Source organism: Etheostoma spectabile, chromosome 23 (genome assembly GCF_008692095.1).
Source record: "Etheostoma spectabile isolate EspeVRDwgs_2016 chromosome 23, UIUC_Espe_1.0, whole genome shotgun sequence".
Lineage (NCBI taxonomy): Eukaryota > Metazoa > Chordata > Actinopteri > Perciformes > Percidae > Etheostoma > Etheostoma spectabile.
The window spans coordinates 2341472-2362736 of NC_045755.1; the positions used below are offsets into that span (position 1 = coordinate 2341472).

The 21265-nt window shown below is 40.2% G+C and overlaps 3 protein-coding genes and 1 long non-coding RNA gene across 6 annotated transcripts in view; 3 read left to right on the forward strand and 1 right to left on the reverse strand.

Annotated features, from left to right (window-relative positions):
- LOC116673401 (uncharacterized) overlaps positions 1–2052 on the forward strand; it is a 2643-nt gene extending 591 nt beyond the window's left edge. The window contains exon 2 of the long non-coding RNA XR_004327831.1: positions 1605–2052. This is a non-coding gene — a long non-coding RNA (uncharacterized LOC116673401). The remainder of the gene's footprint in view (positions 1–1604) is intronic.
- A 427-nt stretch (positions 2053–2479) lies between these two features.
- Positions 2480–12066, forward strand: LOC116673402 (zinc finger protein 2 homolog). 2 transcript variants are annotated; one of them, XM_032505716.1, is made up of 8 exons: positions 2480–2644; positions 3659–3861; positions 4000–4092; positions 4929–5024; positions 6387–6497; positions 7248–7371; positions 8906–10407; positions 10458–12066. In XM_032505716.1, the coding sequence occupies exons 1-7, from the start codon at positions 2605–2607 to the stop codon at positions 10387–10389; spliced, it is 2151 nt and encodes a 716-aa protein (XP_032361607.1). In that variant the 5' UTR covers positions 2480–2604; the 3' UTR covers positions 10390–10407; positions 10458–12066. The 2 variants fall into 2 exon arrangements, with proteins under 2 accessions (XP_032361607.1, XP_032361606.1); XM_032505715.1 differs by having other exon boundaries at positions 2481–2644; positions 8906–10472.
- Positions 12067–12217: 151 nt separating this feature from the next.
- Positions 12218–18763, forward strand: si:ch211-214j24.10 (uncharacterized). The gene is made up of 4 exons (XM_032505771.1): positions 12218–12373; positions 16428–17210; positions 17305–17337; positions 17923–18763. The coding sequence occupies exons 1-4, from the start codon at positions 12358–12360 to the stop codon at positions 17970–17972; spliced, it is 882 nt and encodes a 293-aa protein (XP_032361662.1). The 5' UTR covers positions 12218–12357; the 3' UTR covers positions 17973–18763.
- Positions 17895–21265, reverse strand: part of osgep (O-sialoglycoprotein endopeptidase) — an 8109-nt gene continuing 4738 nt past the window's right edge. For both annotated transcript variants that reach the window (XM_032505767.1, XM_032505766.1), the window contains exons 8-12: positions 21000–21065; positions 20780–20870; positions 19876–19951; positions 19380–19478; positions 17895–19110 (exon numbers count right to left, since the gene is read on the reverse strand). In XM_032505767.1, the coding sequence (XP_032361658.1) occupies positions 19071–19110; positions 19380–19478; positions 19876–19951; positions 20780–20870; positions 21000–21065 (372 nt within the window). In that variant the 3' untranslated portion in view covers positions 17895–19070. The remainder of the gene's footprint in view (positions 19111–19379; positions 19479–19875; positions 19952–20779; positions 20871–20999; positions 21066–21265) is intronic.

A 21265-nucleotide genomic window follows, 5' to 3' on the forward strand; every position in this document is an offset into this window, starting at 1 on the left:
AAAGTATAAAAGTAAAAGTAGCCTTGTGAATGACAAAGCTACCTGGACCAGACACGTTACTACAGAGCACGCTGAGAAACTTCAGTGGACATGGAGAAAAGGCTCTTTAAATGCCATTACCTAGCTACATTTGAAATGACTGTCTGCCAATTGGCCTAAAACATATAGGCTACCTTATTTATTGTGACAGAGACTCCAGGTTAATAAGATTCTGACCGAGTAGCAAGATATGAATTCAAGTGTGATTTTGTGAGAAGTATATGTATTAGATTCAATTTGGTATTGATGACGCAAAAAATATTTTCAGTTTAGTGAGGACTAGATTAGGACTGTATTTAAAGATGATTCTGGTTTCCAACTTCGGCCCAGGTGTGTCTGTTAAAACACGGACGGAGACAACTTCTCTCTGTTGATGCTTTATTACAATCAAGCATCAGTATAAACACGGGCGTGGGTAGCTCTGCTATGGCTGTTTGTGTGGTAATAAAATAAATAAATACAATTGTAAAGGCTACCATACACAATGCATAGGAATCATATATGCTAGTAAACAATAACAATAAACCCACTATTCATTACATTATCTAAATGAGCAAGGACGTTCAACAATCGCCATTATATCGAATCAACAGCCAGGTGTAACCTAGGTAACAGGTGAAGAACACAAACAAGCTAACTTTTAAATGTGCCAGAACCAATACAACAGCCTTAAATGAACTGACAGCATAACTCCGTGTGCCGTGCGCGCCCGCTCGCGGTGTGAGGCGCGTGTCCGCGCTATTCTCCGACATGCACTCAGTTACGCCTGATAGACTACGTTTTGTACAAAACTAAAGTAACAAGCCAATTTTGCAAAATGTAAAGAGTAAAAAGTACCGATATTTGTGTTGAAATGTAAGGAGTAACATTGAAAAGTTGCCAAAAAAATAAATAGTAAAGTACAGTAAAAATATCTGAAAAATCTACTTGAGTACAGTAATTATTTGTACTTTGTTACTTCCCATCTCTGACCACAGTAGTAACAATGTAGCGTTGAACATACCCAGTTTACTCTTGTATAGTACCAAGAAAAGCATGGAATCCGCATATTTGAGAAGCCAGAACAACCAAATGTTTGGTATTTGTGCTTGGGAAATTCAAATTACCCTAAAAGAGTAATTTATTTTCTGAATAGCTGTCAGTGTCTTATCTGTGTATACCCACTAATACAATAGTCGACCAGTTCATTTCATCTTTAATGTTTGTCATTTTAATGTAATTGTTCCCTGATTGTTACTTAAATTGACTGGTGAGACATTGTCTTCATGATGCAGTTTTTTTGTGAGAAAATTTAATTTACCAGCAATTGGATTTAGATCTTGACTCATCAACATAAAGTCCGAGGTAGAGGTAGGCTTAGGTGAATAATTTTGCTGTGTTTTTACAGCACAATGTAGTAATGTTGGTGCTGACATTTGTACAGCCTGCTTCCCCCTATCAACATATGAAAAATCCTGCCCTACAGTTTAAAGAAAAATGTTGTAGGCTGGTCAATTAATTGTAAGTCATCTGTACCTTTTTATTTAGTTAAATGAGGTTTAATCTTTAACTTACTTCTGTTGAAGGGTTGTCTCCTGGACTCGGGAGTCTGAAGACAATGGAGTGTTGGTCCTGCCCTGCTGTTAGGAATGCTAACCCAGCTTCGACTGAATTTAACACCACTTTATTGGATATCACATCCCAGGTTTCCGCGCCTAAGACCATGGAGCTTCAAGTTTCATACATGTGGCATCCTGCTTTGACATGAGAGATTTGTCCCACAGAGCTCCTTCCCTCGGGGACCTGTTGCCAGTTGCTGTGGTCTTTCTGCATGGATGGAGCCACGTTGTTGCCGTGGGCAGGAGATTAACTATAGAATTCTTTTTTCTTATTAAGTGACAATGGCTATCTTCTGATCCAGTGTGGGGGCTGTGACAACAGTGGAGAAACAACAGTTTGATATTGTGGAATTTAATTTCAGCACATTAAAATTGTTTGCACATGGTAAATAAAATGTTTTACCTACCTTCTAAATGGTGACCATTTGTTTCTTGTTTAGCACTATCATATTCATATATAAATATAAAGTATAATTATTATTATCATTATTATATACAAATTTTTGTTATATAAGTACAATATGTCTTTGACTTATTATGCATATTTTGCTAAATTGCCTTGAAGAGTTATTTCTCCTACTGTGTTAATAATTTGGCAAAACACAACCAACAACCATTAATACACTTTTTAGTTCACCTGTTAGGGACAAACAACCTACTGTGTTTTGCCTACATGGATTATCAAACGATCTAAATACATTAATTTGCTTTCTTTATTTTATATATATATCTATATATATATAGATATATATATCATTGCATTCTTCATATTATCAGTTTGTGCTGTTACTGAGAATTACTTTAGAATAGCTTATTTATTCTTACCGAGCATATACTTGTTACTCAAAGCTCTTTCTGTGAAAGTGTACTGCACGTGTTTCCGGTCTGTAAGGAGCTAACAAATGGCTTGCAAGCTTCCGTTAGTTTGTTAAGGGACTTTTAAAAGTAATTCTACATTTTCTTAATCATGGAAACGACAGGCAGTTCATATCAAGTGGAAAACACAGGTCCGATTTATTGTGTTTTGTTCCATAATAGCGTAGCGTTAGCTAACCGCTAACGCTAGCTGTATGCATATATGCATGTCGCTATCATGTAACCCCAGCGAATAGCAGTGATTGTAGCTAACTAACGTAATGTGAACAGCGAATTATAAAGTTATGACAACATTTACTTTAGCATTGCTGTTGAGTAAACGAAGGTGGGGAGTTTCCTTTGTGATTTCGACAAGCTGTAAACCAGTATCCTGTAAGCCAAATGTCCCACTGTTTGGCTGTGTGGCTAACAGCTAAATCCACTCAGTGTTGTTTCTACTCAAGGTTCAGTACATTGGGCCGTTTAAAGGGAACAGGACAAAGTATTAAGGAAAGTAGGCTAAAATATAATGCACGGAGCTAGAAAACATGAGGCTAAAACATTGCAGTTGTACAGTATATCCTCAGTCCTTCAACACACCAAAGCTACTGTGGCAGTAGTAGGCGTTTCTTTTAATTTTTACAGTTGTTTTAGATATTCAATACAACAGCTTTCGAACCTGTTGTATCATTTGCATGTTTTTACTGTAGTACAGTCAACCTAATCTGCCAATATTCCAATACATGCACTGTATTGACCAATTATTACCTAAAATAAAACAAGTACATAATTATGGAAAAACCTTTCGTCTCTTCAGTATTTAAGCCATATTTAAACTAAAGTGTTCAACCTAAATAGACACACATCAGACCCCGTAAACACTTATTAATTATCAGAACAGTTTTTATTGTTTCCAGTTTCTAAAATGTGAGGATTTTTCTTCATTGAGTATTGTAACTTTAGTACATTTACTCATCAGGAAGGTACATTTTCCCAATAATCCTTGCATCATTTTACTTGAGTAACATTTTCAATTCAGGACTTTTGTTTGTAACAGAGTGTTTTTACAGTGTGGTATTAGTACTTTACTTTGGTAGGCCTAAAGGATCTGAATACTTCTTCTTCCACTGATGCTGACCCTGTCCACCCCATGTCTGTTTGCACAGATATATTCCTACCGTTGTCATCATTGAAGCTGCTGATACCTCCTCTGCGGCTGCTTTCTGCAGCGATGTGGCAAGTGGCTCAGCGGAGAGAGGTTTTCGATTATGAAAATCTTGATGAGTTTGTGACGCTGGTCACAGCTACAGTGCCACAGCTGCTCAACCCAAAGCAAAGAGGCACATTGCTTCTGCGACTGAGAGCCAAAGTGAGTCAACTGGTTTCACATGTGATCAAGTTGCAGAAAAGTTGACAGTCATACAATAGTATCATACTTCATAGATGGAGTTAATTCAATGTCTTGCTGAGGGGACACCTCTCTCTTCTCCAACATCTTTCTCTTCAGATTATTCTTGAGTTGTGCAGAAAAGAGGAAACGGCCAACATTTTGTGCGTACAGCCTCACCTAGAACGAATCCGCCCTCCGGGATACACAGGAGTAAGTAAAAGTGTGACAGTGTTTTAACAGCTCCCTTATTATAATCCCATAAAAATAGGTGACTACATGTCAGTATTTTCTAAGGCTGCAAGTAAGGGTTATTTTCATTGTCGATTGAACCGTTGGTTATTTCCTCAAATAGTTGTTTGCTCTATGAAATGTCTGAAAATGGTAAAAAATGTTGATCAGTTTGAGCTGGGCAATCATTGATATTATATCATTATCGATATACTGCATGAGGCTAGATATAGTCTAACATTTTGGATATCGTGATATGACACAAGTGTTATCTTTTCTAGGTTTTAAAGGCTGCATGTCAGTAAAGTCGTGTAATTTTCGGAACTTTTTGCATTTACCTACTTTATCATTCTGTCCATATTATTGGTGGTTATTTATCAGAACTCTTTGTGAAAGCACCAATAGTCAACCCTACAACATCTCTGCACTATTTACATCTATGTATTTTGTCCAACATATTGTGATATTTTATTTTTTTCCATATCGCCCATGTCTAGGACAAGTGCTTGCCAAAGCCCAAGATGACGTCCTCATATGTCTTGTTTTGTGAACTCAAAGATATTCAGTTTGTTGTGCCAGAGGAGAGAAGAAACTGGAAAATATTCACATTTTAGAATCTGAAATCAGATCATTTTGAGCGTTTTTGTCATAAAAACCCTCAAACCAATATATTAATTATCAAAATAATTGATGATTAATTTAATAGTTGACAATCAATTAGTCTTTGCGCTTCTAGTCTTTTCTGTCATTGTCTATACGGTCACATGGAGTATTAATTTGCTTACATTGTTTTGAGACTGGTGACTAATGTCTTTCAGAGTGGGGATGCAGAGGTGGATGCAGAGGAGGCCATTTTTTTGGAGCTCATCCACACACTTCTGAAAGACCCAGCAGAGAGGGCGCATTTTTACCAGGCAAGGCAGTTTCACATGTAGTGTTGCATTACCAGACCTTCCTCCACAGCACTGCGGAGGAGGGTCTGGCTAGTCCACACAGCATTCCGGGATGGGAGAGTGTTCTGGTTTATTGGGATTGCTTTAACCAATCGTCAATGGCGATGCTATGCACCGGACGAAACCCTGGTGACTCTGCAAAATAGCCTTGAGAAGAAACTTATTTCAGTGGAACATGCGTATGTTCAAAAGTTGTTTTAGTCATGCAACTGAAAACTCTGATTGGACAGATAGTCGAGCCAGCTGTCTTGATTTACCCTGCAGAGATCTGAGGAGCAGGTAACCATTGTCCTCATGAATCATCCGGAGTTTGGAACGCCAAAACAAAGAAAGAGTAAGGTGACAGAGCAATCCCAGAAGTGGAACGTCGTGGATATATATGCTAACATGTTACCAAGCTGGCATCCGAAAGAGAATCTTTTTTTCTGCACCTGTTAGTTTTTTAAACTTAATTTTAAGTAACTGTTACTAGGGCTGTACGATATGAGAATAATATATAATTGCAATTATTTTGACTTATATTTTGTTTCCAATATGATTTATGATATTAGAGGGAATGATCATTTTTTATTATTATTCAGGGTTTCCCTCAGTGTTCTGCAAGCAGACCTAAGTTGCACCCCAACAGGCCTAAGTCCCTGGACTACAGTTACAGTCTGCAGATCGGTTGGAAAATTAGACATAGTCATATTATTTCCAGTTTGCTTTTTGCACTGACTTAATGTAGGGCTCTATGTAATGTCTGCGTTTAGCTGTTTTAAATTCTCCATTTCCTGATTCCGTCCACAATTCTGTTTTACTGGCTCAGGGCTTAACCATTTTTTTTGGGGAAAACCCTGTTTTCATTTGAGAATATAAAAAATAAAACCAAAATTAAATGATTATAGTGTGATTTATTTTTTATTTTTTTAATTGGAGGATCTGTACCAAACAAAGATCTGTAGAGAACAGTTTTTAGGCCGGAATCTCTGTAGCACCACAATGCTTCCTTCAGAATGATTTGACACATACGGCATTTGGCCAATAACAAATATTGCGCCCTCCTGCGATTTGGATATTGCGCTAGTCCTTATTGCGATTTCGATAAAATTGTGATTATTTGTGCACCCGGATAGCTCAGTTGTTAGGGTGCCCGCCCATATATAGAGGTTTACTCCTCGATGCAGCGGGCCCAGGTTTGACTCTGACATGCGGCCCTTTGGTGCGTGTCATCTCCCCTCTCGCTCCCCTTTCATTTCGTCAGCTGTCAATTAAAAATAAATAAAAATGCCCCCCCCTTTTTTTCATTTGTGCAGCCCTAACCGTTACCTTTGTACTCCCCAGGAGGTTTTTCCATCAGAGTATGGTCCCAGCTATGACACAGATATGCAGCTCCTTGTGTGGGAGTTTCTGTCTAAACTGGAGAAACTCCTGCCAGTACCAGACCTCAGTCAGGTAGAAAAGCACATCACATTCCACAATTTTAGACACCATTTTTATCCTGTATGTATTTGTAATTTTGCTCTGTCTGTAAATATTGAACTGGTAACTCCGTATTTTAAATACCCTTAGCATAATTCTATGTATGTCCAATAACTAATAATAGTAACTAATAAGACTATCCGTTATTATTGACACAAAGTGAAAATATCGATACAGATTATCATCTTTAGGATGTACTTTTATTTTGAAATTCCTCCTTCATATTTATTATTTTTATTTAAAAAAATTTGTTTAATTTAAATATCTAGACAAGCTTAGTAATGAAATTGTCAAATCTTATTTTAGTTACTTTTTGTAAATACATCTAAAATGTAACTGATTGGGTTAAGTGGGCTTATGGTATCATCTCGTATTGGTCGCAGGCCTCCCATACACTGTAGCAGCTACATGAAACATACATTGTCTTGTCCCAGAATGTCCCAACCTTTCTATTTCTGACTTTAAGTCTGGAATAAAGGTTATAACATAAACATGGCGAGATAAGAACGTTTCATTTTCACTTTGAGTGTTGTGTTTCACAAACAGGCTTTTCATATATTTGATTTAAAGATAATTATGAATGAATGAATTTAGTTTGTCATGTGTACATAAAAAAATATTGGCCAATACTGTAAATAGTTGTCAGTTTTGTCCCATTTCACTCTGAACAGACTGTATGATCTCCTTATTCTTACTGACACGTTAACTCTTGCCCATAAACAGACGGTGTCATGGCTGACCTCTGCCCCCTCTGTACTGAAGGACTGCCTGCAAGCGCTTGCCAATCCCGACGACCTGAGGTCTCTCCTGCAGCATCACAAATGTCTTGAGCACCTTGGAACACAAGGTACACCAGACACATATGTTTATATAAATATATATACAGTATATACTTTATGTAATCAGGAAATCACATCGAGGTGAAGATCTCATCAAGTGCGACGTGAGTACTAAGCAAAATATCAAACAGAAATACAATCAAATGAAAATAAGAAAGTAAAGCTATGATTGGGCTCTGGCCCGACCCTACGTGAACCCCCATAGTTTCTGTTTAAGGCGAGCCTGAACCACGGCAGCGATTTAAAACCCTGAATGTCTTTTGCTTTTTATCCATGCGTGTGAGTTATATATATCTAGAACATTGTGATTACACACAGCGGTAAATAGCCCATACATTTATTATAACATTACACAGACTATAAGGTCTGCATTGAAAGGAAGAAAAACAGGGAAATTCGTGCCTCCCCGACCCGATTCAAATTAGGGGGGATTTTAAAAATGACTGGCCGGTTCGACCCAAACCTGGCACGTCAGGTTTGGGTCCAATTGGTTTCTGGCAGATCACAGCTGTAATACTAAGTTTTTATATTCCGCTGCTTTTTATTTAATAATTAACTCCTATCAAATATAACTGTTGCATGTAAATATATCCTGTAAAAAAAAATAAGACTTCAGGCAAGGTGTGTACACTAAGCCAATTAAAAAAACTTGTAATCTTTTCTGTTTTGGTCCTCTGTCACAATACACTGGCATTTTTCTCACCTTAAACGGCTACGACTACCCTTTTCAAAAACGTTCCCCAGAGCGGATGAATCTCAAAGCATACCTCATGTTTCCGTGTGGATGGGAAAACGATGATGTAAGCTGACCGTTATCATTATTCTGTATTTATGTGTAAATTGACAAAAAGCTTTGTGATCATAAAATAGTGATTTATTAACAGTGCGTCGCAGCGGAGGAAAGAAACACTGCTAGTATTTTGCAATCAAGTCATTTTTTTATACTCATTCAGTTGTCTGACAACAGAAAGAGAAAATGAAAACAACTAAGTTGGTAGATGACTGAGCAGGAGGACACAGAGCAGAGATTGAAAAACCAGTAACCAGAGTAACCAGACTGCTGCAGGTGATCACAAAGCACAGGGGAGACACTTTGTTTCTCTCACTGTGACTAGATTCAGTGCTTGCTCTGAAGCTATTCGCGCCACTCTCTCACTCGCTCTACCACACACTCCCCACACACGCCGGCCTTCTTATTCCCTTAGAAAGACTGACGCACACACCAACCCACAAGCATAAACTTCAGGCCACTTACATGGGCTACGTCGAAAGCTCTGCGTGGAGCCTCCGTAGGACCGTAAATCACGCTTGAGTTGTTCTCCTGTTGTTGTTCATGTATTTTTGTGTGGATGGAGATAAAATATGACTGGTGTTGACACATATTTTAGCCAGCTTATTGTTGTCATGTGGGACGGCACATAACCGGGTATTTGAACCGGGCAATGTTGCAGCTGAAAGGGACTCAAAATATTTGTGCAACAACACAAACAAAACGTTTTATCGAAACATAAAACAACTACTTATACTTTGTGTTTTGCACAGGTACCACTTTAGAGATGTCCACCCAGGTCTTTGCCTGCTCAGAGTGTCCGTTCTTCCACGTGCAGGAGTCCTACCTGCTGCAGCACATTGAGCACAGTCACCCTGAGCAGTACAGCCAACTCCAAAGGTCTGCAGACACTGCGGATATCCCCAAGAAGAAGGCCCAGCGTCCTGAGTTCCCCAAGCCTTTCCCCATCCATGACAGGCCTGACCCTCACATGTGCCAGGAGTGTGGAAAAACTTTCACACGCGCCTCAGACGTGACGCGTCACCAACGGACACACACGGGCGAGCGCCCGTACACTTGTGAGGAGTGTAAGAAGGGCTTCAAGAACTCTTGGGATCTGACTAGACATCAGCGCATTCACACAGGGGAACGGCCCTTTCTCTGCTCCCAGTGCGGCAAACGCTTCACACAGATGGGCTTGCTCAAGCTGCATTTTGAACGAACGGCGTGCGGACAGACGTGCAACCCTCCCCTCGAGCTCACCACAGAGGTCATCGTAGCAGAGGAGGCGTCAGAGAATGTAGATGGTCAGTACAAATGCCAGAAATGTGGCGAGAGCTTCGGTAGCATCCTGGAGCGGCTGAAGCACAGGCAGAGGCACGTGGCCAGGCGTCAGTACAAATGCTCCCTGTGTGAGAAGATATACAGCCGAGCATCGGACCTCAAGAGACACCAGATGAAACACACCGGCGAGCGGCCGTTTGCCTGCGACTGTGGGAAAAGCTTCACGCATGTGTGGCTCCTGAATAAGCACCAGCAGATCCACACCAGGGAGCGTCCGTACCCCTGCACAGAGTGCGGAAAAAGCTTCACTCAGATCCAGATCCTCAACAGGCACCTGATGACTCACAACGGCCAGCGGCCCTTCCAGTGCTCCTACTGCGAGAAGAGCTTCGCCCAGCTGGCCAGCCTCACGCGCCACGAAAGAATCCACACGGGCGAGAGGCCGTACCACTGCACCACCTGCCAGAAGACGTTCCTCACACACGGGGAGCTGGTGAGGCATCAGCGCAGCCACAGCAACTTCAGGCCGTTCAGTTGCGCACATTGCCTGAAGAGCTTCAAAACCAAGCGTGCTCAGAGCGAACACCTCAATACACACACAGGAGAGCGGCCATTTGTGTGTACCCATTGCGGGAAGAGGTTTGCCAAGTCAACCTCGCTCGTTAGACACAACCTGACTCACACGGGGGAGCGGCCCCACCAGTGCTCCCAGTGTGGCAAGACCTTCCTTACCTCTGGTGAGCTCCTGCTCCACAAGCGGATCCACACAGGAGAGAGGCCCTACCCCTGCTCCTACTGCGAGAGGAGGTTCAGGTGCTCCTCGGACCTCAACATGCACATCCGAACACACACCGGAGAGAAGCCACACAGCTGTCTGCTCTGTAAGAAGAGTTTCTCTACTTCTACGAGGCTGAAGAGACACGTACGCACACACGGGGAGAAGGGTATAGTTGTGGAATCATTGAGTCTTTGAGCTGTTAGAAGCTAATTATGTAATTATTGGAAGAGGAAGATTGTTGCATTGTCACAACAATAATAAACTGTCTTTAATATATAGTTTTTTTATGTGATCTGTTACATAAGAACCTACTTAAATGTATAGTACTTCACATGAACAACAAAAACGTTGACAAAGGGGTGCTTTTCTTTATGGAAAATTGTCTCGGGACACCTCAGACTTAATTTTGCAGCCCCAGGGAGAAGGACTTACCAACTAGCCTCAATTTAAAATGATTTAAAATCATTCAAAGTCTCAGGGCTAGGGGAAGGTGAAGAAAGTGAAAATATGAACAAGGAAAGCAAAATACACATGATTAGAAACAGAGCTTTGAAAAGGTGTAACAGTGGAGAGGGGCCACAGTGATCTGTGAAAAAGGGAGTGAATGCCAAAGATTTTAAAGATGGTACCACTGATCAACAGGAGGAGGACTGCTCACATATCCAAGGTTAGTTTCCCTTGCATTACTTGTTTATTGTTATTGTTAATAGCTCACTCATTGGTTTCTACATTCATCTGTGTAGTGATGGAAACAACTAATGTTGATATTAAAATAATAATGCAATTAGATGGCCAGGTTTGCATGCTTCCCCTCCACTGTGTGATTGAATACAGGTTTTTATGTAAACTGGTCAAAGTTTATCTTATGGGACATTTAAGAAAACAAAGGAATAAGGTACAAGTCGGATTGCAGGATGTCTGTAATCCACTCAAGACTTATATAACATGATAGAACTGGCTCTACATCCATGATGAATGCTCTGGTATTTTGTATAATCAAGTTAGGTTTTCTAATGATTGCTGATGGGGCCAGTCATATAAACACTGGTTGTTAGAGTTATAACATCTTGCTAATAAAAATCTCAAAAGGATTCAGACCCTTCAGAACAGTCTTGTGAGTGTGGGACTTTTTACTACTTTTGTGCTGTGGAACAAGGAACTAGTATTTAGTACAAACAGGGACATATTTATATTTTAGAGGTAAGAATATGTATAAGCTAAGTTGTATTCTATTTATACACATTGCATACGTCAATAAGTTGGGAGCAGTTCCACCAGTGATATCCTTATTTTTTCCTTTAGAAAATTAGTAGAATCCTGAAGAAAATATGTCTTATATCTCAAGAAAAGAACAACAATTATAGTAATGAAAAGACAGAAAGAAAACGTTTTACTTTCCTATTAATATATCATTAATTATATCATCTTGCAACCCACTGGTGGTGACACATTTATTTTTTATTACACTGAATTTGGATAACTTTTACTTTGGGGACAAAAACTAAGCTCTACAAAACAAGTAGTCCCAATTTAATTTGGTTGCATTTTCTGTTTTTTGATCATATTTCATGTAAGGCCACTAAAAGCTGATGTGTGTTGAGCGTTTGGCGTCATAAGACTGCTGTGCATCACCCAGGTGGGTGCTACACATTGGTGGTGTTAGAAGGTAGTCCTCTCCCCCTGAAGCGCTTTAGTTGTCTTTGATAAAGCGCTATATCAATGTAATGAATTATTATTAATATGGCTGGCTCATCTGTGTGACAGATCAGGAACGATATTCTGCATAAGGGGTCTAATTTCTCTTCATTTTGCCTTTCCCATTGTTTTTTAATGTATTGTTTAATGATGGTTGTTGTATAGTGTTTTACACTACAGTGCATGGTTTTACATAGAGTGTAACACAATAATACGTGGCTCCATACAGTGTTAAAATGTCCTTTCTCTTTAAAATAAAAAATAAATTTAAAAAAAATCCTATTTGAATGTTTAAATTCCCTTAAGTTTCCCGCCGGACCGCTTATCTGCCGGAACTTCCGGTCCCACCCACATTCTCGTGTCGCTTCCGGGTGGCCACTCAAGATTCATCCAGCAAGCCGTCGTTATCTTAACGCTGTAAACAAAAGTTACTCAACGGTTTAGCTTCCGCAACACGTTTAACGAGACATGCATATCAAGACAGGTAGGTTTTTACAACTTTCTGACATATCTGACCGAGAATCCTCACTTCCAGAGGCTATTTTGCCGTCTTGTCGAAGGTGTTAGCAGCTGTGCTAGCGCTATCGGTAGCCGCCTGCTCGCCGCTTTGAATGGGGGTTATGAAACTTTGACTTCAGCTAACATGCTAGTTAGCTGTTCATTTCTTGATGTGGTACAAAATAAAGCCATCTCCTGGACGACAACGGTTGGTTGTTTAGACATTGTTGAACTCGGTTGACCATGTTGCAACGACAGATGAATAAAACCGTCGAGTTTAAGTTGCCGCACCATGACGCTGCTAATTAAAGTTTGCTAACATTGGTGCTGGCTGCTAGCTCTTGCTGTCTTGTTAGCTGCCAGCACCGCACGCACGAAACCTAGCATGTTGATACGCATGTCTGAAGAGACGCTAATAAAGTAGCTAAGTGACTGTTTAAGTCCGAGACCTGAATCTATGTACAGTTAGCTAGTTTCTAGACCTTTCTGTCACGGTGTTAGAGACTGTCTCCTCGGAGTGGTAAACCAACGTTACCTCTCTAACGTAAACGTTGTTTGATTTGAAATGTGGCGCTTTAGAGCGGGCACGCTATTCAGGCCGCCGGGGGTATCCATTTCTTAATTGTTGTGATCCTACAAGTTGTGTACCAATAAATGGCACCTGTTTGGGAATGTTGTTCTTATTGTCACCGAGGACGTTTTTGGTAAGCCTAAACAACGAGCTCTAATCTCTAAGTATGTCTGTTGTGGGTCATGCGAACAGAAAATGGGTCGACTTGAACTCATTAGTTAATCTACTCGGCAATGCCTACTAAACCAATCATTCCTTTTTCACGATGAGCCATCACGTGTGACTGAATGACACAAATTGTTGTGTAACATCGGTCCAGTGACAGTGAGATGTATGGCGACGGCCAGGTATTTGAAGCTGTAGGTGGCAGTCCTCACAAAGGTATTACAGCAGTTACATTTTCTGTCTTAAATACTAATGTGAACTTAGTGGTTACTTGCCACTAGCTTAGTATTTTAGTAATCGATAAAGCATCTATTCAATTAGTGTATAATATAACAGTGAGTTAGGGGAGTTTTTCTCATTGTAGTAAACTCCAACTCCAAAAATAATAGGCCTGTCACTTAACAGTAGAATCGAAATTACAGCCAAATTAGATAGTTTTCACAAATGGCAAAACGGAAGAAGCAATGTCTGTCTTCAACATCATGTTTTGTGTGCAACAATCCTAATCTGTAAAGTAACTAAAGCTGTCAGATGAATGTAGTGGAGTTAAAAGTACAAAATTTCTCACTGAAATGTAACGAAGTAGAAAGTGGCATGAAAAGACTCGGGTACAAGTACCTCAAATGTGTACTTTATTGCAGTACTCCACCACTGGTTGACAATAACGTAAAATATATTTATTTTGTTTTTCCTTCTAATGTCGCACTAAATCGAGCTTGGTTGCTGAACAAAAGCAACCAAATAGTGTTTGAAATTACACATGAGTTTATTTAATATCTGGAAAAACATCTATTTTGCTTTGGAGTTTCTGGCAGACTGTTCAGGAAACCCTGTTTAGAATTTTAAATTAAACATATTTTATCAAATCTACTCGCAGAACACGCTTTGAGAAATTAAACTAATTTATATTATATTAAATAGTATACTTTAGTATTTAATTACTGTACTCGCCTTTGTACATGAGCTCAACAGCTGGTGAGATAGATGGGTAGCAGGAATATCACTTCTCAAAATGCTTGATGATTAATTATCTGTCAACTTTGACAGTCAAACATTTACTGGATTATTTGGGTTTTGGATCTTTTTCTACTGTTAGCAGATGAAACTCCATATGAGATGTTGTCCCCCCCCCTTCTTAATTCGCAATCAAAGGGCTATTTTACAAAACTTAGATAGTGGATAAGCCTAATCTGGGATTTCCCAGTTATCCTGGCTCAGTTTAACCTCAACTCGCTTTCACAAAAGCAGAGACACCCGAGTTTCTGTTGACTCAGCAACTTATTAGTCGGCATTAAAACACAACGTTGTTTAGTTAAGCACTGCATTTTAACATTGTGACCATTTTGAATAATTATTCTTGTGACAGACATTGTTACTGGTTATATTATTTGATGAATATATTATGGAAGTTGAGGTAAAAGAAAAGGCTGCTAGCAATGATAACGCAGTGATGAGTGACGATTCTCTCCGACCAATCAGCAGTCTGCAGGTTTTCGTCTCAGCTTTTGGTATCGCCTCAGCTCGCTACAAAAAGTACCTGTTGGCAGGTACCAGGGACTTCTTTTGTAATGGAAAACTAAAAAAGGCGAGTCAAGGAGGTACCATGTAGTGGAAAAACGGCAGATAGATAGTGTAGGCTACTGTACGTTAAGAAAACGGGGAGATGACACCTCAATGGGTTTTGACCTTACATTTTGCTCAGAGGAAATAACTGACGAATAGTGTTAGTCATTGTTTACAGTGTGCATTGAAATGATCACTTTAGTATCTTTATAGTTTCTAGGTTTTAGAGTCTAATTTCTTCAGTATCTTTTTCTATTTCCATATACGAGAGAGAGCAAAGAATTTAAAATGTAGAGATGGAAATTGCATCTGTTAAAGGTCTGCCACGCTTTCTCTCTTGCAAATGTTTCACTTCATCAAACGTACAAAGCTGCGGCTCACTCTGTGTAACGTATATGCACCATGCCTTGGGTATTCTCCATTTTAGCATCAGTAAATCTGTGATGGAGCTCGCGGTCTATTAAGAAAAGCAACGAACACGCATCCATCCAAATGGCTTTAGCCCGGCTCGGCCTAGTCTCTCCTCCTTAGTCTGGCTCGGTGATTGGGAAACGCACCAAGCCAGGATAAACAGAGTGAACTAGGTCAAGCCTCGAGTTACTAGCTATCCTTGTTTTTTTAAATTCTGCTTTTATTAAACAGACCCCAGCTCACCCTGTTCTTTTCTCCAGAACTTGGCAAATATGCAGCAATACAGGCATCTTACCTGCTTGGTGGAGTCAGCTGACGATGTGTCGTCCACCCCGGCGTTTGTTTATATCAAACAGCCAAATGCACAGATCCTTTTTATTATGGAGCAGAAGCACTGCCAAGGGAACAGGCTCCCGGTGTGAAACGCCTGCCTAACCAACTAACTCAAGGCTGTGGTTTAATAAGAGCAGGACAATGTTTTCGTTTTGTATAGTGGAGTTGATATTAATGTGTAAACATTACAACCGTTTGAGATTTTAAAAAAATAAGTTGAGCAGCCATTTTTTAAAGGCTTAGGGCAGATCTCCTCTTAACTTGTTCCACTTCGACGTCACGGCGTGTTCTCAGTTCATTTATTTCCAAGAGATTGTTTTTCAATGAAGTTATTTTGATGTAGAGATTGTTTAAACAAATTAAAAGTTTTAGTGTAGTGGCACTTTTGATAAGGACATGTTGTTTTTCAGTTTATATAAATAAAGGAATATCTTTCAGTAATTTTCAGTCTGCAGCTCGTTCTATTAAAACAAGAAAAAATCATATTGAGAGATGAACGTTGGGCTAGGTAAAAATTAATTTTCAAAGTAAAATCGATCTTTGTTTGAGTGGTCTGATATCGATTAATCTCCCCAATAAATGTTGTCACGTTAGCCCAGTTAAGTTAAAAGGACTTTAAACAACCTTTTTGGGAGGTGGTGTTAATGGAAACATTAACCTGGTGCGTTGTACAAATATTTAGAGGTTGCTTCTTGCTTGTACAATTCAAAGCAGACGTTCTCTGAGAATCTGTGATATCCAAGCTAAACTGGTCTTGTTCAATTAAATTCCCCTTACCTAACTCACCGCATCGGGACCTTGTCAATCTGAATCGATTCAGGAAATAATTGGCAATACCCAGCCCCACTGAGTATATCAACACATCCCTAATTGAGTTTTAAGACTTTTCCCAAATGTTGATCTAATTAGCCTCAGCACCAATAACTGCAACTTGTTTCTGGTATGTGTGATATGAAGATTTTAGTCTTTTTGATCAACATGTCAACATTCCTTGCAGGTACATGGGAAGCTAGCAACACTGTGTGTGAGTCCGATACCCTGTGTGATCCAGCCGTCCTCGTTGCAGCCACCAACTCAGAGCCACACATTCGCAACCGTCGCCTGTCTCCTGGCTCGGGTAACTGCGGAGGTGGTGGGGGTGGAGGCTGCATCTCTGGCAGTGACCAACAGCCCCGGCAGCTTTCACCTGAAGGCGACCTAATCGTCCCCGGCCACACGCACACCTTCAGCTACCGCAGGGACAGAGACCGCAAGGGCCACCAGCACAAAGGCCGCAGCCTTCGCAGAGAAAGTCAGAAGGCGGCCAGCCGAGCCAGCGAGCGGCCACACAAGGTTCACCAAAAGGAGAGGTGGGTGGAGGACAGTCTGTCGCTGCTCAAGCCCCCGCCTGCCTTCCCCGTGCAGGACAGCCCCGCCAAGCTGCAGCCGGCCGTCAGCTACGCCTCCAAGGTGAAGGCGGGAGCAGCAAGCGGAGGGCTGGAGGAGGAGCGCCCTGCCATCGGTGTGCTGCTACAGAACCAGTGGGGTCTCAGCTTCATCAGCGAGGCGAGGCCCGTCACAGAGGGCCCCGGCCCTCGCCCCGCTGCCAACGCCCTCCCTCCTCAGCCTACAGATGCTCAACAGCTACAGTTCGAGTCAGTTCTCACGGTCCAGCCTCCGGGAGAAACGCCTGCCGCTGTCTCAGTTACCCCTGCCGCACGCCCAGAGGGGGACGAGAGCAACGGGAAGCTGCTGCTTAGTTGTCGCCATCTAGTGGAGGCTTTGAACTATCACAGTAGAGGTGAGAGCTATGAGAAGCTTTGAAGACATGCGGTCAGATTTTTATTTTATTTAGAACATTGATTTTAACAGTAACTCTCCTTTTGTTTCCTCAGAGTGGAATGCCATCTGTAACAAACAAAAAAAAGGTACGTTGCCTCAAAGCATGAAACCTGGTCAGTGCTGTTCTGCCCCTTCTCAGAGGAAAAAAAAACATGGGCAAGATGTAAAGTATTTTATTTTTACTAGAAAAGTACAGAGAAACATTGACAGTTGCATAAGCAGTATCTCATGTATTGTCTATATAGCTAACTTATATCCAACACCAGATGGATCTATCCATGAGTAAACATTATTACATGGTAGTTTAAAATCCCAAAGTCAGTGAATATAAGAATCCAAAACATTTATAGCATTAACTCAAGCTAGTGTCATTACAGTTCTGACCAAGTTTGGAACAGGACTTTCCTTTTGAACAAACTGTTTTTCTTAATCTGCTTGAAATGTTGAGAAATAGGCTTCAGCTCCTTAGATATTTACATGTCATGTAAATATCTATCACTCTCAATGCATAATGTAGATCTGTGGTTCTTAAAAGTATATAAATGATATGCATGTTTGAAAAATACATTTGGCCAATGAGGAGCTGGAACAAGGATGTGTACATTGTTGCACTATAATGTTATTGGGTTTTCTCTCTTTGATGTTTTTTTTTTTCTTCTTCTATTTTGCAGTTCCCAAAAAGGTTGTCTGGTACAAGGAGGCCCAGGAGCACCCAGCCTAGCAGTGTGAGAAACCCAAAGCATATATAAAACACACATGCAACACACACATACATGCACATTAAAACACGTAAAGATGGACAAATGTATGCGTCCCGTTCTCACACACTGCACTCAGGATGATGTCTTCACACAAAGCCACACTGAGACACTTTGGACTAACTCCCTTGAGATCTTACTGCAATGGACTTTTTTAACGCCTTACAGGAAGCCTGCCTTAATTAATCAGACCTGTTTTCATCGCCTCTCATTACCATTTTTATCTTGTATGTGTAGAGCTGGTCTTTTTAAAAACAATCAGGAGCTGTAATTTAATTCCCCCCCTCCCCCGTTTTTTTTTGAAAGCTACAGTATATCACCTTTTTTTTGTCCTCTGTAAAGCGAGTGGTCAAACAAGCACTTTTGTTAAAAAAAATCTATCATGACCAATCCCTGTGTGCAAGGAACCCTCACCAGAGTGATTTATCCCCCCTCCTTTGATTAAAAATGGACTGTCTTGTACCTGCTTCAGTTTGATGGTTCATGTATGCAGAGGATTTGTGTATCTGTGTCTTCAGTTTACAGAGGGGGTGTAGTCAAAGGCACCCTTTACCCCGTCAGATCTTAATGCTGTGTCCTTTTGTTTTTATTTGGTTCCCTAATTGGGTGAATGTTACTCATAAAACCATTAGGAATCTCACCATGTTCAGTATGTTGATTTTTGAAAGAAAATGTATTGAATAAATAAATTTACACTGGAGAATGAGGAGGAATGTAAGTGAACAGTATTGCTTAATAAAATGAATAAACTTGACATGTTCCATCTTAATCTTTTTTTAATTTGAAGTTTTACTGCTGTACAGTTAAATCATGTTGATCTTCCTGACAGATAAAGTACAACAGTTAAACACCAAATTAAAGTGCCAGAGATTTTTTTTGTAGGGAAAGGCTGAACTGGGTAAATGTTAAGGAAGTATTGTAAACCTGACCTCCACTCAGCTTTGTTTCAGGTGAACGGTTACTATCAGGGATCTATGGTCGTCAACCACCTCAACAAAAAATGTCCCATCGTCATGACAGACCTGCTGCAACAACATATGTAGCGCCGAGATGTGGCTCCATCAGTCTCTCCACGTCACCTCCACTTCATCTGTTCTGTACCTACAACAGGACAAATGTTAAAGTTCAACATGGACTGTTAGCAATATCAAAGTTTCTCCCACTTTTGGAGGTGCTTAGAATTTTGTTGTGATACCAATAGCCCATTTGGACCATTACATGTTTGTTGAATTTATTAAATATTGACCCTGGATGATAGAGGTGAGCGTGAACAGAAATCTATACTGGGGGATCCAAGCAACCAGTTTCTATTTTTTTTTTTTGTTTTTAAAACCTTTTTAACAAAGGAAATGGATGCAGAGTGTAAAGACCTTTGTGTAATCCACGAGTCTTCCAGCGCCGTCACCTGCCCAGACCTGAACATCTCCCAGCCGGCTTGAGCAATCATTGCTCCGTTGTCTATGCAGAACCTGTGGCACAAAGTGAACACTGTTATCTGGACTGCACCTGGAGAACAGCGTTCTGACTAAGGGCATGTAATGGAAAGAAAATACAACAACTTATTTCAGATATTCATACAAGGGCTAGAGATGGTCATTTTTGTATTGAAGCTGTATTAACATTTCTTAAAGGACCATTACAGTGTTTTTGCATGCCAATTTACTACTGATTTTCCAAGCATGCCATTTTTATTCACTCTACTTAAAACAACATTACCAAAACTTGTACATGTTGAGTAGCATGTGTTTTGTTGTAAATTACATTAAAAATGCATTCAGCATGATAATCTCATGTATTCCGATGGTAGTGTTATTTTACACCGGAAGTGGACTGAGCGGTAGTACACAGTAAAACGTTCTGGTTTACCGTTCATCTGTGGCAAACAACTTGGCTCCTCTCTCCTTGCACATCACCCCCATCATCTCCTGCAGACGCAGGTTACCTGCAGAGGAGACAAGAGGTCACAGGTTACATCTTGGTAGTGGTAAATAAATTGTGTGTTAAGATAATGCTTTTTTTTCCAAGTACTATTCTATAGCATTTACTGTCGTTTTTAGTTGTATCCCGTTTTGACATACAAAACGATGTCTTTGCCAACATTAAACTGCTAGCTAATGCTAAACTGTGTAACATGTGAATGTATTTCACTGGAGGGGATTCCAACACCGGAATGGAACAGTCTGCAACTGCCGTCTCTTTTTTTCAACATACATGTGTTGAAAGTGTTAAAGAAAGCCATGGTATAGTATGTCAAAAAAAGTGCTAAAAAATACAACAGTAGAGAATATTGAGGGGAAAAAAGTGATTTAAAAAAAGCCATAGTTTAGTATGTCAAAAAAGTTATAGTATTTCAAAAAAGGGATTAAAAAGCCATAGTGTAGTATGTCAAACATGTGGTAAAAAAAGTATGTTGAAAAAATGATGAGGAAAAAAAAGCCATAGGATAGTATGTTGAAAAAGGTAAAGAAATAAAAACTTGTAGAAGACTATTGGTGGTGGAATAGTTTGTCCCGGTGTAACTGATAAACCTGACCTAAGAACTTGGCAGGTTACAATGAAAACCTCACTGTTTCACATTTCATAATGATATTTAAGGTCACGGTGACATTGTAACTGTAGTATTGTAGCTACCTTAACTATCTGGACATTTGGACACTGGTGAGATGAAAAATAGACTAGACACAACATGACCCAGAAGTGTTTTAAACAAGGTTCAAATATTTCAGAGTGGATTTTCTAATTCAAGCATACATCTCTGAACTATACTTACAGCCAACACCTCCAACGATAAGGACCTCTTTGGAGCCACAGTGAGCCATGGCCCTCTCTGTGATCTCCACCAGCATGGAGAACACAGTCTCCTGCAGGGAGGGAGGTATTATTGTTGGGCAATACTCAAACAGCTTCTATAAATGGTTCTATAGTGTTTGTTTTAACTAACTGCACTGTGGACAGAACTATATTAACAGACTGATAGGGATGGTTCTTACCTGCAGGGAGAAACATAGGTCCTCTGCTGCACACTGACCCGAGCTCAGCATCTTATGGGACGCTTCCTTCAGGAGAAAAAAAGCAACAAATTGTTTCTGCAGGTTTTACCGAGTCAAATTTAAGAGTTGTTAAGACCATTATCACGGAAATTTAACGTCAATATTGTGATGTGAAAAAAAAAAAGAAACGGCAGGTGTCTGAATCGGGAAACATCTGAAACAATTCTCTGATTTCCTCATTTGCATTTTAGGACAGGTGTCCCCCT

Coding starts and splice junctions, on each gene's coding strand:
- LOC116673402 (XM_032505716.1), top strand. CDS start 2,605: ATGGAAACGACAGGCAGTTCATATCAAGTGGAAAACACAG. Junction 2,645..3,658: donor ATATCAAGTGGAAAACACAG/GTCCGATTTATT, acceptor CTGTTTGCACAG/ATATATTCCTACCGTTGTCA. Junction 4,093..4,928: donor GCCCTCCGGGATACACAGGA/GTAAGTAAAAGT, acceptor AATGTCTTTCAG/AGTGGGGATGCAGAGGTGGA.
- si:ch211-214j24.10 (XM_032505771.1), top strand. Junction 17,211..17,304: donor TTTGAACTATCACAGTAGAG/GTGAGAGCTATG, acceptor TTGTTTCCTCAG/AGTGGAATGCCATCTGTAAC. Junction 17,338..17,922: donor CTGTAACAAACAAAAAAAAG/GTACGTTGCCTC, acceptor TCTATTTTGCAG/TTCCCAAAAAGGTTGTCTGG.